The sequence below is a fragment of the Bos javanicus genome, chromosome 18, assembly GCF_032452875.1.
Source record: "Bos javanicus breed banteng chromosome 18, ARS-OSU_banteng_1.0, whole genome shotgun sequence".
NCBI classification, from domain to species: Eukaryota; Metazoa; Chordata; class Mammalia; order Artiodactyla; family Bovidae; genus Bos; species Bos javanicus.
The window spans coordinates 13,142,530-13,158,941 of NC_083885.1; the positions used below are offsets into that span (position 1 = coordinate 13,142,530).

At 52.0% G+C, this 16,412-nt stretch overlaps 1 protein-coding gene across 4 annotated transcripts in view; it reads right to left on the reverse strand.

Annotated features, from left to right (window-relative positions):
* The window catches only part of FBXO31 (F-box protein 31), a 36,597-nt gene that overhangs the window by 5,128 nt on the left and 15,057 nt on the right, over positions 1-16,412 (reverse strand). For 3 of the 4 annotated variants that reach the window (XM_061386949.1, XM_061386947.1, XM_061386948.1), the window contains 4 exons: positions 10,575-10,651; positions 5,838-6,005; positions 5,204-5,278; positions 716-825 (listed from right to left, as the gene is read on the reverse strand). In XM_061386949.1, the coding sequence (XP_061242933.1) occupies positions 716-825; positions 5,204-5,278; positions 5,838-6,005; positions 10,575-10,651 (430 nt within the window). Of the gene's footprint in view, positions 1-715; positions 826-5,203; positions 5,279-5,837; positions 6,006-6,591; positions 6,679-10,574; positions 10,652-16,412 lie in introns of those variants that run through there. The other variant, XM_061386950.1, reaches the window with a different exon arrangement.

Below are 16,412 nucleotides of genomic sequence, written 5' to 3' on the forward strand. Positions count from 1 at the left end.
AGGGAACATGAGGCTCTAACACACAGGCCAGGCCTGTGAGAACACAACTGGTGGGTGATAGGGGTCAGACGGGCAGAAAACGGAGGGTCAGGAGACAAGGCCTCTGGCCATAGTACCCAGAAACAGCAGGACTGTACTCAAAGTACCATAGGAACCATGTTCACAGTACCCAGAAGAGAAGGACTGCATTCACAGCACCCAGAAGAGAGGCACTGCATTCACAGCACCCAGAGGGACTGTGTTCACAGCACCCAGAAGAGGTACTGCATTCACAGCACCCAGAGGGACTGGTTTCATAGCACCCAGAAGAGAGGCACTGCATTCACAGCACCCAGAGGGTCTGTGTTCACAGCACCCAGAAGAGGCACTGCATTCACAGCACCCAGAGGGACTGTGTTCACAGCACCCAGAAGAGGCACTGTGTTCACAGCACCCAGGGGGACTGTGTTCATAGCACCCAGAAGAGAGGCACTGCATTCACAGCACCCAGAAGAGAGGCACTGCATTCACAGCACCCAGAGGGACTGTGCTCACAGGACCCAGAAGAGGCACTGTGTTCACAGCACCCAGAGGGACTGTGTTCAGAGCACCCAGGAGAGACACTGTGTTCATAGCACCCAGAAGGACTGTGCTCATAGCACCCAGAAGAGAGGGATTGTGCACACAGCACCTGGGAGGGAGAGACTGCCTGCCCCCAGCCAGGGGCTGCACTCACTCGTACTGACTGGTGTAGATGAACTTCATCAGGATGAGCTCCTGCATGTGCTCGTGGAAAATGTCCTCCAGCGTCCGGCCCCACTCCTCCCTTAGCCACGTGCGGAATTCCTTCCAAGAGAACACAGGTCACAAAACCACCCTGACACAAGGGGGCGGAGAGGCTGCCTGCTGTGATGGTGCGTGGACAGCATGAAGACGGAAGCCAGGCAGGAGGGACGGGACTGTGTGCATTCGTTCTCCCAGCTCCCAGCCTCCCTTCCTGTTGAGGAGCCTGGGGCTCTGGTCCCCACTTTCCCAACTTCAATTGGAAGGACACGTAGGGACCATGGGCGTCCTTCGTGGAGGCTGGGGCCACAGCACCATCAAGAGCGCCTGGGAGGCAGCTGTGCGAGCCTTGCTTCCGCGCAAGACGGCAGCATGTACACTGAGCCTGGTTGTCGGGCTTCTGGGGGAGCAGGCACATCGGATGCCCGTGCTGGCCACGTCTGCTTTCTGCAGCCCCCAGTGAGTACAGGACAGGGATGGGCAGGGTGGAGGGTGTAGGCGGACTTTCCTTTTTAAAACCTGTCTTCCTAGTTATGTTCAGTAAGTATATTTGTAAAAAGAAAGCTTTTTAAACAGTGCATCCACGAAGCCCCATAATTCATTATGGCATCAAGCTATGCGAAGGATATTTAGCACTTCATTGTTTTGTTCTGTACATTCAACATAGCTCATCCACAGCTACGTGCTCCTAACTCAGTACAGTGTTTCCAGTGACTATCTAGAATTAGCTCTACAAACAAAAGCAAAAACAATTTACTTAAAAAAAAAAAAAAGGCTACTATCTGTCAACTGCTTTAATATGTTACTGCCCAAACCCTGGCAAAGAATAGAAATTACTAGTGACTGAAATAAACAACTGTTAGACATACAAGGTCAATAAATAATAATTAACTGAATTTTTTATATACTAACAGAACAAAATTGGAAAATGAAAGTTTTAAAATCCTATTTACAACAGCCTCAAAAAACACACAGACTTAGGAATAAATACACAAAGCATGGGTGATACTTCTACTCTGAAAACCCCAAAATGCTGCTGAAAGGGGGTGAAGAGGCCCACAGGTCAGAGACACCTGTGGACCAAAAGACTCAGTATTAGGTCAGCAACTGTCTCAAATTGACCTACAGACTCAACACCAGGCCAGCCGTAATCCCATCAGATTCTCTGGAGAAACTGCTGAGCTGATTCTGAAACCCCTTTGGAATATCCAGAGCAACCGTGCAAAAGAACAAGGCTAGAGGATGCACGCTAATGTGACTGACTCACTGCAAAGCGACAGTAACCAAGACGGCGGCTGAGCGTGAGGTCAGAGCTAGGGAGAGACCTGGAGGGAGTTCGATGGTGGCCTCGTGGTTAGGACTCTGGGTTTTCACTGCCATGGACCAGCTTCAGTCTCTGGTCAGGGAACTGAGACACTGCAAGACATGTGGTACTGCCAAAAAAAAAAAGACAGAGAGAGCCTAGAAACACCCACGTGTGTCTCAGGAATGGACTTAAAACCACAGCATCCAAGCCACCCAACAGGGAAAAAGTCTTTCTTTTCCACAAATGGGGCACAAACCGACAACCACAGGGAACAAAGAAGCAATCCCCGCCACATACAGTAACCATTGAAGACAGGTCACAGACCGAAATGTAACGTGAAGCTACCAAACTCCTAAAAACAATCACAGAGAGAAACACACTCTCTTTGCAGTCTGGGGGTGAAACAATAACCACAAAAGAAAAAACCTCACAGGTTAGACTTCATCAAAACCAAAACCTCCCACTTACGTGGCTGAACTCATGGAGGAAAGGCTCTTAAAAAAAATCAAATAGAGAAATAACAGATGAAGATGGAGGTGAGGGAATGTAGCGAGCAAGGATTTCAGTGCTGTCACAGCACATAATCAGACTTGAGCTGAGAGCCAAGAAACTGGCTTGTGAACCGTCATAATCTTATTTCCTTCACATGAGGTCAGTCATTAGGAATACCAACCAGACCCAATTACTCAGAACAGATACGCTCACTATGAAATTATCTCATCAGATATGTATCCACAAGGAAAAACACAGGGGCAGAAAACATACCAGACAAGAAGTCCATTACAGATCCAGGGCTGGTTCACCACGGTCAACACCCCACCACCATCGCCTCGTTCTGCACAGCGGCCTAGGAGCTGGGTGCTAACACCTTCCCTGGTCCATAGAACTTTCCAGAGCCACACAGCTAGCAGGTGACAGAATTAAAGCTAATAACCCAAGGCCACATGCTCACCGGTCTCATCTCTGCCACAGCAATCAGGGCTGGCAGGAGTGCAGCAGGGCAGAGGGCCCCACGTGCCATGGTGGGCTGTAAACAGGAACCAGCAAACTGACAGCATGGAAAAACAATCTGAAGTACAATCTGGAGTACCTTCAGGCCCTGTTATACAATTCCACTTTTGCAGAGTCCAGGCAGCAGTCACAAAAATAATGCCCAGCATCTCTCTTGGGCGGCTCCAATCAGGCCTGCCTCTAAGCCATTGACCACTCAATGCTCCAAATCACCCACGACTACAGGCAATCTCAGGGCCCCATTTTATAGACAAGGGCTGAGGCTCCCGGAGGGCAGGTCACTCAAGCATGTGGTCAAAGGATGACGGGAACAGCTGAGCACAAACCCCATGTCCGACTGCAGGACAGTCACACACCTACGGTTGTTACACCAAAGCAAGATGATGGATGGAATGTTGCATAAAAACTAAAGTCTGCAGAGACATCCCTGGCCATCTGGTGGTTAAGACTCTGTGCTTCCAAAGCAAGGGGCATGGGTTCAATCCTTGGTCAGGGAACGAAGATCCTGCAATTGACACAGCACAGCCAAAAAAAAAGGCTTGTAAATAATACTAATGAGACTGGGAAATGTTTCTGGAATACCAGTTAAGCTAAAAAACAAAAAAGAAAAAAACAGAAAAACTATCTAAATTATCGACCACAGTGACACCACAAAGGCCGAGGAAAACAAGGAATGATGGAGAGTGGACTTGCGGAGGCCACCCTGGTGGGGCCGTCTCAGCACTCTTCTCCCTCTGGATTCTGAGCATTCTGCATCTGATGGTGACAGTTCAGGAAGCATCATTTTGGGAAGGCAGTGAGAAAGTATATAAGACAAAGGAAAGCAAAATAAAAGCAACTGAGTGTGTGTAACTGAGAGCGTCCAGCGCCACAGGCTTTCTGCACGCCGCGGGTGGGACCCGCCACCCTCTCCTCCCTTTGCCATCCCTGCTCCTCCTCACAGCTCCCCCCAACCCCCGATTTCCAGAAGCCTCAGGCCGCGGGGTCTGGACAGATGGGGGTGGGTATGGTGGCTCAGCCTCGCCATCCCACCCAGGAAGAAAGCAGGCACCATCCGCAGTGGGAGTTAGACAACAGGCACACAGCTGGGGTCTGGGCGGACAAAGCCCTGCACTGCCCTTTGGGGCCCCAGAGATGAGACTGCAGCTTCAAGAGGGACAGGTAAGGAGCAAGCACAACACCCCAGTCCCAAGAAGGCCAAGACAGTCTGGACGTGGCCTTGGAAGTGGCACAAAGCTGGTATGTAACCCAGAGCGTGGGGAGGTGGAGGTGGGGGCGGGGTGTTGGCAAGCCTCAGGATGCAGTTTATGCAGAGCGGGCTTTGGGCATTGATGAGGGCAGAGAACGGCTGGGGTGGGGCTTCCTCCCTGAGCAGAGGGAGGGGTGAGAGCCAGCAGGAGCCAGGGGCTCAGAGCCGAGGACAGGTCTCCGCCTGGAGACAGTGATAAGCACAGTGATAAGTTTACCCTCCAGCCCTCTGAGGCCACCAGGAGTCCTCTACTCCCTTGGGAAGCACCACTGTGGTCCAGAATTTTACATGATTATCAACCATCAGAGCACAGGGTGGCTCAGGCTTTCATCTTATCTTCAGAGCCATCAGGATTCCTCTCCCCCTGGAGCCTGAAGCCACTCTCTAGGTCAGCAAGACAGCTAAGAGTGGGGATGTCTCAGCTGACAAGTGAATCCACAAAAGAACCCTATCCTCTAACTCTCTACTTGGAGGGAGAGACAAAGAGAGGTGGAGAGATGGAGCACAAGGAGCCAGCAGAGACACCCCGGGCAGCTGAGACGGGCCGAGTGACCAGGGGCCAGGTGGTGAGCTCCCCACCCCAGGACTCTGGGGCGGACCCCCCAGCACCTCAGGCAGCCCAGCCTCTGGCTCTAAGGGGTTCGCCCTGATAAAGCCTCTGGTCTCCCTGCAACTCACACCTGCAATGAGACCCCGCAGCCCTCGGGCCTCTTGTCAAAGAGGCGATGGAGAAGCAGTCAGAGAACCACCTCTACTCAGCGTGTTTATCCTCAGCCCGGCACACACATCCACACCGTGAGGATGAGGCCGGGAGGCGGCCTCCCTTCACATGTCCACCCTCACGTCACTCCCCGGGACAGCAGGGTTGGCCTCACCTCCTGCCGCCCGCCAGACATCCTGTGGTGGTCCGTCTGGTTGCACTTGGTGGAGAACTCGTCCTTCTTCACGATCTTGAGTGTTCCGTAAGACGGAGAGAGGGTCACCAGTGAGCCCCGGCGGCCCCATCAGAGCAGGGGTGCACCAGGCCCTCCCGCTCCCATGCCCCCCATCATCTGGGGGCCCCAGAGGCCGCCAGATGGCAGGCGGTCCTAGAAGGGCACTGGGGATCCCCTGAGCGCAGGTGGCATTGCTGCTCCCAGGGGGTGTCCTAGAGCCGCACTCTCCTACTGAGGCAGCGAGGATGCCCGCTCACTAACTCGCTCGCGGGTGGCTATCTGCCAGGCCCACACCCGAGAGTAAAATGTCTTATTCCAAGCAGACACCCTTCCAAAGGAGGAGAAAAGAACCTCGCTTAGAAGGACACATGGTTCTAAGTGGAGGCAGAAGCAGGGATGGCTCCAGCCAGTGAATCTCTGAAGCAGGGTAGCATCGTCAACAGCACCCAGAAGGACTGGGCCAAGCCTGAATCCCCACTCCTGCTGACCAGCCCGGGTTGGGGGCGCTGCTGGGAAAACCCTGGCAGGCAGCTGGCACTGGGCCCCAGGGAGCATCGAGGAGCCCTGGCCTCACCTGGACATGGCCGTTGTGGGGCCCTCTGTGGCCATACATGCACTCCACCGTGGCTGACTTCCTCTCCATCAGGTGGATTCGGAACAGGGGCTTGAACCGCATGGGGTCGTCCACGTGAGGGTCGTGGGGCGGCAGGTACATCCAGCCAATGATGAACAAGCCATCCACCTGCACGCAGGTCCACACGAGGGTGAGGGTGGGGTTGGGGGAGGCACAGTATCCCCACCCTAACCCCCCTTATGACTATACAGTGGAAGTGAGAAATAGATTTAAGGGCCTAGATCTGATAGAGTGCCTGATGAACTATGGACTGAGGTTCGTGACACTGTATAGGAGACAGGGATCAAGACCATCCCCATGGAAAAGAAATGCAAAAGAGCAAAATGGCTGTCTGGAGAGGCCTTACAAATAGCTGTGAAAAGAAGAGAAGTGAAAAGCAAAGGAGAAAAGGAGAGATATAAGCATCTGAATGCAGAGTTCCAAAGAACAGCAAGGAGAGATAAGAAAGCCTTCCTCAGCGATCAATGCAAAGAAATAGAGGAAAACAACAGAATGGGAAAGACTAGAGATCTCTTCAAGAAAATTAGAGATACCAAGGGGACATTTCATGCAAAGATGGGCTCGATAAAGGACAGAAATGGTATGCACTTAATAGAAACAGAAGATGTTAAGAAGAGGTGGCAAGAATACACAGAAGAACTGTACAAAAAAAGATCTTCATGACCAAGATAATCACGATGGTATGATCACTCACCTAGAGCCAGACATCCTGGAATGTGAAGTCAAGTGGGCCTTAGAAAGCATCACTACGAACAAAGCTTGTGGAGGTGATGGAATTCCAGTTGAGTTCTTTCAAATCCTGAAAGATGATGCTGTAAAAGTGCTGCACTCAATATGCCAGCAAATTTGGAAAACTCAGCAGTGGCCACAGGACTGGAAAAGGTCAGTTTTCATTCCAATCCCAAAGAAAGGCAATGCCAAAGAATGCTCAAACTACCGCACAATTGCACTCATCTCACACGCTAGTAAAGTAATGCTCAAAATTCTCCAAGCCAGGCTTCAGCAATACGTGAACTGTGAACTTTCATATGTTCAAGCTGGTTTTAGGCAGAGGAACCAGAGATCAAATTGCCAACATCTGCTGGATCATCGAAAAAGCAAGAGAGTTCTATAAAAACATCTATTTCTGCTTTATTGACTATGCCAAAGCCTTTGACTGTGTGGATCACAAGAAACTGTGGAAAATTCTGAAAGAGATGGGAATACCAGACCACCTGACCTGCCTCTTGAAACCTATATGTAGGTCAGGAAGCAAAAGTTAGAACTGGACATGGAACAACAGACTGGTTTCAAATAGGAAAAGGAGTATATCAAGGCTGTATACTGTCACCCTGCTTATTTAACTTATATGCAGAGTACATCATGAGAAACACTGGGCTAGAAGAAGCACAAGCGGGAATCAAGATTGCCAGGAGAAATATCAATAACCTCAGATAGGCAGATGACACCACCCTTATGGCAGAAAGTGAAGAGGAACTAAAAAGACTCTTGATGAAAGTGAAAGAGGAGACTGAAAAAGTTGGCTTAAAGCTCAACATTCAGAAAACTAAGATCATGGCATCTGGTCCCATCACTTCATGGGAAACAGATGGGGAAACAGTGGAAACCGTGTCAGACTTTATTTTTGGGGGCTCCAAAATCACTGCAGATGGTGACTGCAGCCATGAAATTAAAAGACGCTTACTCCTTGGAAGAAAAGCTATGACCAACCTAGATAGCATATTGAAAACCAGAGACATTACTTTGCCAACAAAGGCCCATCTAGTCAAGGCTATGGTTTTTCCAGTGGTCATGTATGCATGTGAGGTTGGACTGTGAAGAAAGCTGAGTGCCAAAGAATTGATGCTTTTGAACTGTGGTGTTGGAGAAGACTCTTGAGAGTCCCTTGGACTGCAAGGAGATCCAACCAGTCCATTCTGAAGGAGATCAGCCCTGGGTGTTCTTTGGAAGGAATGATGCTGAAGCTGAAACTCCAGTACTTTGGCCACCTCATGCGAAGAGTTGACTCATTGGAAAAGACTCTGATGCTGGGAGGGATTGGGGGCAAGAGGAGAAGGGGACGACAGAGGATGAGATGGCTGGATGGCATCACCCACTCGATGGACGTGAGTTTGAGTGAACTCCGGGAGATGGTGATGGACAGGGAGGCCTGGAGTGCTGTGATTCATGGGGTCGCAAAGAGTCGGACACGACTGAGACTGAACTGAAACCCCCCCAACAGTGAGGACCAGCCACATCCACATCCCAGTCCTGTGGGGATCCAGAGTGGCAGGATGAGCATGGTCTCTCCAGCCATTAATTAACTATTAATTAAATAACTAATTTAAGTAGTTTATCCAACATGAAACGTGGTAGCTATAGCTGGTAACACTGTTACATCATTGAAATATGCTGAGAAACAGAAATCACAGTTCTCCCCACCCCTCGCAAAGGGATCAAACTGTGAGGTGATGGGTACCTTGACTAACTAGAAGGGGGACTCCTTCCACGATGTTACTTGTGCCTCAAATTGCCACAAGGTACACTTTACAGACCTCACAGTTTTGGTAACTATACTAAACCAAGCTGAAAAAATTAGCTAATTTTTCAATAGAAAATACAGCGGTGAGACCTGGATCCAAGCAAGCCACTGAGAGAGCGCGTCCAGCTCTGAAGTGGGCACGGGGGGGTGGGGCAAGGGAAGAAGCCCAAAGACACAGGAAAGAAGCAGGAGTGATTCAGAGAGCGACCCCCAACAGGGCAGCCGACCCGAGAAGGAACGGGCGCTGCTCTTGCCAGGGGAGACTCGGGAGCCAAGACCAACGCGCGGCAGGAGGGCCTGGCTTAGATCCTGAGGCGGATGAGCCAGCAGCTGAGGGTGGTTCTGAGATGGACGGGGAGCCCCGAGTGTGGACGGGGCCTTAGGGGACCCGGAGACCAGTGCTGCTATGGTGAGCTGTGGTCAGAACCTCAAGTGTGTGGGTGCTGGAGTTAGAGACCCAGGCTGAAGCACAAACACGGACTGTCAGGAGCCTGGGGTTTGCATTGAAATACTGAAAAGAAAAGGCAAAGAGGCTGTGAATTTGGCACCAGGCAGCTGCCAGGAGGCGGGCATCTGGGCGTCACCCTGCCGCCCTGTGTGTGTTTAGAGTGCCACACGATAAACGTGGCGACGGGGATAAAGGAGGGGACAGTCCCCGGGCACCACACTCAGCAAGCGTACGTTCTCGTGGAGGGCGGGGGCACCTCTGCCGCCCACACGGTGGCCCCCCAGCCAGTCCTGCCTCCCCGGGGGGGTTGAGTCCCCAGCTTCTGGTTCCAGCGACAGAGAAGGACGGAACTCAATCACTAATCGTCTGAGAGGAGGGCTAGTTGGCGGTGCTCTGTCAGGGGCCCCACTTTCCCCTAATTATCCCCTGCTTTCAGAAGCCCTTTAAAAAAAAAACCCCACACAACTCTATTACTCACTGCCAGTGAGAAAAACAGTGACCCCCTCCCGCACTGAAACTAAGGAGAGAATAAGCCCACGCTGGGAGCTGTCTGGCTTATCCCCGAGAGAACATTCTAACAGCAAGGCTTCCCTGGCGGTATTAATATTAAACAAATGTGAAGTGAGTTTCTCAACAGATGTTTCCACTACATTATAAGGAATATGAAGCAATATTTATCCCTAACCAAACCCCACCTGGTGAGCAAAACCCAGTCACCAGAGTCACCTGGCGGTCCACGAGAACCTGGCTCCTGGGACCCTGACAGCCGCAGCAAGGCAGACCCGCCAGCCGTGACCCAGCTGCAGCCAGAGCCCTGGACTCGGGCTTCTGGCCCGCCGCGTGTATGTGCAGCAAGAGGGAAGCAGAGGTGGACCGCAGGCTGCCGGAAGGAGCCCTGGCTTAGTTTTCCCCGCACTGCGGGCAACAGTGACACGACGGCCGGGGCCCGCCTGGAGCTCGGCGAGCACAAGGCCCCGCCCGGCTTCTGTCCTGGAGGCTGTAGCCGTGTCAGCAAGAACACCAGCAAGGGCCGTGTCCTCCTCGATGCCGACTCCACTTAACGCCAAGGAAAGTCAGGTCTGAAGTTTTTCAAACGGACCCAAAAATTGATCAGCTAGTTTTTTACATAAGATAGGCAAGTCATCAGGAAGCATATACAGATTAAAACCAAAAGACTTCTCTCCTGGCTACCACCAAGGAGCTTATATCAAACAGCCGCTCCTGCTGGGACCAGCCATAAAGGCTGAAAAAGGGAAGTTAAAATGCTGCTTGAGGAGGCAGAGGGCAGGGTTGCAGAGGAGGGACAGGTGCCTGCCACGACCCCACGCACGTGCCACACATACCCTGGAGCAGAGCCAGCATGGGCCTTCCATCCAGAGCCAGCCTCTGAGGGCCCCACACTGCCTCCTGTCCTTTCAGACCCTGATGTAGGGCAAAGGGCCTGTGCACGACCCAAGACGGGAGTGTCCGGTGCCTGTGACCATCAATGGCCCTTGGTGTCCAAGAGGCAGGGACCAGGTAAAGCATTCTGCATCACAAAGTCCCTGGATGTGGCGGGGGCCAAGAACTACTTAACGAATCTTTGCTCATTTAGAAAACAACGCCTGGCCTGTTGAGTCTTTGCGACTATCTGTCAGGCGGGAACCGCTCAGGCAGGTGAACAAAGTCCCTTGCACAAGAATCCAGGCCCGAGGCTCTTCAGACTTACCACCACGTTCAGCAGTCCTCCGTACGGCCCGATATCTGGCTGCCACAAGCCCAGGATGTGTCTGTATCGGTGAAGCACTACAGGGAGAGAGAGGACAGGGCTTCGCTGTAGAGTCAGCCGGCCACCATGCAGAGTCAGTAATTGGAGGGAAGGGCATTGGCGGGGGGTGAGGCTTGTGAAGAGGTCACTCATGAAGGCTCACAAGAGAGCCGTGCAAACAAATGGGGCTTCAAGTAAAACTTACAAGTTCCTAAATCATTCTAAGAGTAAAAATGTCTTTAGAAAGCATGATAACAGGGTCATTTTGAAACCCAGCCTCTGCGTATCAGCTCCAGTGATGAGGAACTGCTGCCTCAAAAGACATGCAGTGGGCACCCTGGTGAGGTGATGAACCTCCCGTCGGTCTCCACGATGGAGTAAGCATGGGACTCTTTACCAGGGCGGAGTCCAAAATGTCATGGGGCTGTAGAGTAAGATTTAAAATTAGGTCATCCTTCTTTAAAAACAAAACACATTCCCGCCTTATTTCAAAAGCAATGCATGTATATTTACTGGGGGCAACGAGAGAAAAGGGCACTTGAGGCCAACCTGAGATCCCACTGCATGGCCATGGCCAGTGCAGCAGGTGTCCCGGGAAAAGTCCTTCACTTCCACTTCCTTTGCACGGGTATTTGTGGAGTGAATAGTGAAAAGTGAAAAAGTGAAAAGAGGAACAAACTGCACAAAGAAGTGAACCAGCTCATGCAGGGCCCTGCCTGCCAGCTGCAGGGTCTGGGGTCTCACCACAGCCAGTGTGGTGCTAGAATTCATCTGTCAATTGGATTTGCCCATGGGGGCCAGGGGTGGGCAGACATTCTTGGTCAAACATTATTCTGGTGTGTGTGTGTTCCTAGACGAGGGTGACATTTCAATCTGCCATCTGACAGAGAAAGCAGATTGCCCTCCCTCGTGTGGTGGGCCATGTCCAATCAGTTGAAGGACTGAGCAGAAGAAGGCTGGTGCTCCCATGAGTATGAAGGAGCTCCTCCTACCTGGCTGAATGCTGGGAGATCAGTCTTTTCTAACTTCAAACTCTAATCATGGGCTCTTCCTGAAGTGGACAAAAAGGCTAACCCTCCCACAAACAAGGGAGTTTTCTCTTGGCTGACTATGTTGAGCTGGGACAACGGTCTTTTCCAGACTTCGGATTTGAACTGAAACATGGGATCTTCCTGGGTCTGGAGCCTGCCAGACTTCGAACTGGAACTACACAATTGGCTCCTCTGGGTCTCCAGGCTGCTGACTGGAGATCCTGGGACTGGTCAGGGTCTCCATAGCTGTGCAACCCAACTTCTTATACTGCTCTCTTTCTATATGAAGGAACTGGTTCTGTGTCTAAAAACCTTGGCTAACACCCAGTGGGAGCCATGGATGGTCTCCAAGTGCAGGAGCTGCATCATCACAACTTCAGGGAGGAAGGCCAGGCAGCTGGGTCCAAAGGGACCTGAGCCCAGACAGCAGCTCTGTGGCCACCACTTGGTCTGGGGTACAGGGAAGGGAAAGCGGGTCTAGCACCATCCCGAGCCCACAGGGCATGCAGAAGACTGGTGGGAATGTTCCACCAGCCTCCCTAAGGTCGCACCCTCAGAACATGCGTCTTCTGAGTCAGCTTACAAGACATATGTTAAAGTCAGTGGTTGTCTCATGGCCGTGCCCTGATAGGTTTTGCGTGTGTTAAACAAGCAATAATAAGCGGGGTCAGAGTCACAAGCAAATACTAAGCTCCAGATGGTGCAGCACACACGCACGTGTTTAGGGGTAAAACAAACTAATGTCTGCCACTTACCTAGAAACACAGCACATTATACGATGGATGCATGGACAGGTGTGTGGGGGTGAAGTGGGGCAGAGAGCTATGGAGTCGGGTAAGTGGGTGCTCACTGCACAATTCTCTCTACTTTTCTGTTATGTTTTTAAAATGTTGCCATGTAACTGTGGAGAAAAAATCAAATGGGCCCATACAGCATGGCCTTCTCTTGTCTCCAGTCTCCCATCTTTCCAAGATCAATCAATCTGATCCCAAAGCCCCTGGAAACTCTGTCCAAAGAATCTGCCACCGACCTGGCAATTTCCAAAGGGCAGTTCCTTCTTCTGCTTTAAAAGCAGCATCTCTCTGAAAAAAAGAGTCCAGCCTCCTGTGCGTGCTGAGAGCAGCAGCTGCCTCTGGATTGCAAGCTCCACTCAGGTGAACACACACAAGTATGCCCGTGGCTCCTGGCCCACCCAGCCTGGGCCCCCAGGACAGTTGGAGGGAAAGTCAGAGACCACCAGTGTCAGGTGGGCTGGGAGCATGCTGGCCCAGAGGCACTCAATTCCCTAAGATAACATGATGCCTGTGCTTTACAACATATTCTTAAGAAAGTCTCAGGGTTAGTCCAGGAGAAGCGACCTGACAAGCCCCAGCGGCCCTCGGACTGAAGCGTCCACTTGAGTCACACAAAACATCAGGGTGAGGACAGGGAGGGCAGCCCCATGTGCACGGTGGCCGCCTGTGCCCAGGCCTGTTGGGAGGCCAGCTCTAAGGCACCACGGCCACAGGACGAAACAAGCACAGACAAGCTCAAGCACCTGCCCTCGGGCTCGCCTCTGACCCGCGCCGCACCCTGCCTCAGGCAGAGGAGGGGCCTCCGGGTTTAGGACAGAGTCCCCAGCACCTCCTGGCCCAGGCGCTCAACACACCCCAGGGCTCCCCACCTGGAGGAGGATCCCCAGCTCAACAAGCCCTCCTTCCTCCATCTCCAAACACGCATTGACCACTCAAGTCAGGAGAGTAAAGTGGGATTCAGTCCCACTTACTGAATGGGGCTGGAGAAGAAAATGGCAACCCACTCCAGTATTCTTGCCTGGAGACCTCCATGGACAGGGGAACCTGGCGAGCTACAGTCCATGGGGTCGCAAGAGTCGGACACGACTGAGTGCCTGACACACACACACTGAACGGGGCACACCTGACACCGGCCCACGTGCAGACAGCGGGCTTGGGACCTGAGGCAGCCAGTGGACGGGGTCAGACCCTTCAGGGGCCGTCCCACCAGAAGCAGGCGTGCTCAAAGCGCCCAAGTCCCAGGAATCCGGGGAAGCCGGGCGTTCCAGTTCACAGGCGAAGCAACCAGAAACCAGAGAACCACGCTAACTCAGTGAGAACAGTGAAAATGCTCCTGCTCTCAGCCCCATGAAGCAGGACTTGGGCCTTCCAGAAGGAGCACCAGCTCAGAGACCCTGCCGACCACTGATCCCCAAGGTCAGCGTGGTTGTGTTCAGAAAACCAGCCCAGGCTCTCAGGTCACCCCACCACCAGCACCAAAACAGGAACAATGGTCCAAGATGACTAAGGAAGCTCTCAGCCCAGGAGCTAACAGAAAAACACTCCGTCCTAGTCAGGGCCAGCCGATTCTCATCTGCCAACGGGAAGGGCCACTTAACAAGCCGAGTGGGAAACTCCAACACACTTGACAACACCCAGCCTAACAGACCCAACTCTCCTCGGCATGAGCTGAGACTGAGCAGTCTCTTCCCTGCTGTCCTGCCAGCAGCTGCCACAGCCCACCACACTCGGGGCAGCTGGCCCGCCACCCACAAGGCCGTAACATCATTTCTGAATCACTACATCTGTCGTGCAGAACTGAGGTTTCAGGCCCAAAGGAAAACCCTACATGCAACTGACGGTATCTCCTGCCACCCACTAGAAACTTTAGGTAGCTGGAATAAAATCAGAGGAGAAAACACTTCCAAACTCACTCGGTGAGGCCAGCATGACCCTGATACTAAAACCAGACAAGAACACCACGAGAAAAAAAAATTAAAGGCCAATATTCCTGCTGAACACAGATGCAAATATACTCAACAAAGCGTCAGCAAACCAAAAAGGACCGCACACCACGATGAAGGGGATTTTATCCAGGGAGGCAAGGATGACACAAAACCCACAGATCAATCAATGCGACACACCACATTCACAAAATGAAGGCTAACAACCACGGGAGCCTCTCCACACACGCAGAAAAGGTCTTTGACAAAATGCAACATCCGTTTCTGATAAAAGGATATGGAGAGAGCGTACCTCAACACAACAGAGGCCACGTGTGACAAACCCACAGCCAGCAGCACATCAAACATGAACAGCAAAAAGCTTTTGAAAAACAAGGATCCCCACTCTCCCCATTGTCATTCAGTGTAGGATTGGAAGTCCAAGCCAGAGCAATCGGGCAAGAAAAAGAAATAGAAGGTGTTCACGCTGAAAAGGAAGAAATAAAACTGCCACCATTTTGCAGATGACATGTTACCGTATCCTAAAGACACCACCAAAAACTCAGACTGAATAAATGAATTACATAATGCGGCAGGATACAAAATCGATATACGGAACAAAGTCAGGAGACACATCCCACAGACACACGCTCTCCTCTCTCAGACACACACCCCACTGGTGCCCACAGGCCTTTCCAGGAGGGCCCTTCTGCTTTATCCTTACCCATGGTCTCCTGCCTTTCTCCGTAGCCATCCTGTAATGCGTTCTCTGCTCCGCTTGGCAGACTGGGCTTTGGAGAGGACTTCCCCTCCAAGGACTCCACCCTGTGCCATCTATACCTGAGGATTAAAAATGGCCTGGCCATCTCCTCACCCATGGGGGTGACGCTCCACTAAACACCTCACATCTACTCGAGCAACCTGGAGCACTGCCAGAATGCTGGGTCTGAGCCTCAAAGCCCAGAGCCCTAAGGTACACGAGGTTATTTTTAAGTTCAAAGTGCACCATTGATTCACACACACAGACATGTGCTAGATTCATCATAAAGGCAACACACACACCCCCGGTACAATCCCAACATCCTACAGACACGGATTGTCAAGACTGTCAGTTAGCTACACACACACACCACCCCTAGGAGCAGCGGATCTGGGCCACAAGGCTTCAGAGAGACTGTGTCTCTCAGGTCCAAGGGAATGAGGCCCAGAAGACTTCAGGGGACCTGGGGACCTGAGGTCCCATGGCTCCAGACAGAGCACAAGTGGACAAGGAAGAGCCCAGAGCCTCGCTCCTCACAAGCCAGTCATCACAGCAGACGTCTCTGGAGCTCGGGAGAGCATCAGAGCACGAATACCAAGAAGCCCTCAGTTGGGACACCTTAGGACACTGGAACCTGGAACAACAACCTGGGCATACAGAAGCTCAAGCTCAGCTGAAATTGATTTTTCTTTTTTTCACGCATGCTAATTCTTCCCTGATATTCTTGTAGACCATTTAAAATAACAGACCAGTTCTCAGAGAAAGGCAACCAAGGCTGACAACTGGTTATTGTCACTGTGTTCTAGATCGTCCAGGTGTCCCGCTGTGCTTTTATAACTACACTCACAGCTCGAGGCGCCAGCAATCCCCCACTAAAGCAGGTCCTCAAGGCAGCGTCAGCTACAAGCAATGGGGACAGCACGCATGCGGCTCTGGTCCACATCAGTTCAAGATGCAGTCTCCCAGAAGCGTGGTCAACCATCGGGACTCAGGACTCATCCTCATCACTGCCGGAAGCTTCTCTCCACCCTCTGGGCACAGAGAAGGACACCTCTCAAAACAACCTGAGGCACTTCCTGGTCCCTGGTCACCCCCAGAGGCGTGTTGGAATTCCACATCAGCCTGACGGTGTAAGTCCTGGAAGAAGCCTGTGACAGCCCTGTGACATGATAACCTCTAAGTTGCTGGTCTGTTTGTGCCTAAAAGCCCACGACACCTGGTTCCCCTCAGCACAGCCAGTGCCATCGATCCGCTGTTCTCATTGATACCCGAAATGTCACCATCTGTCCCAT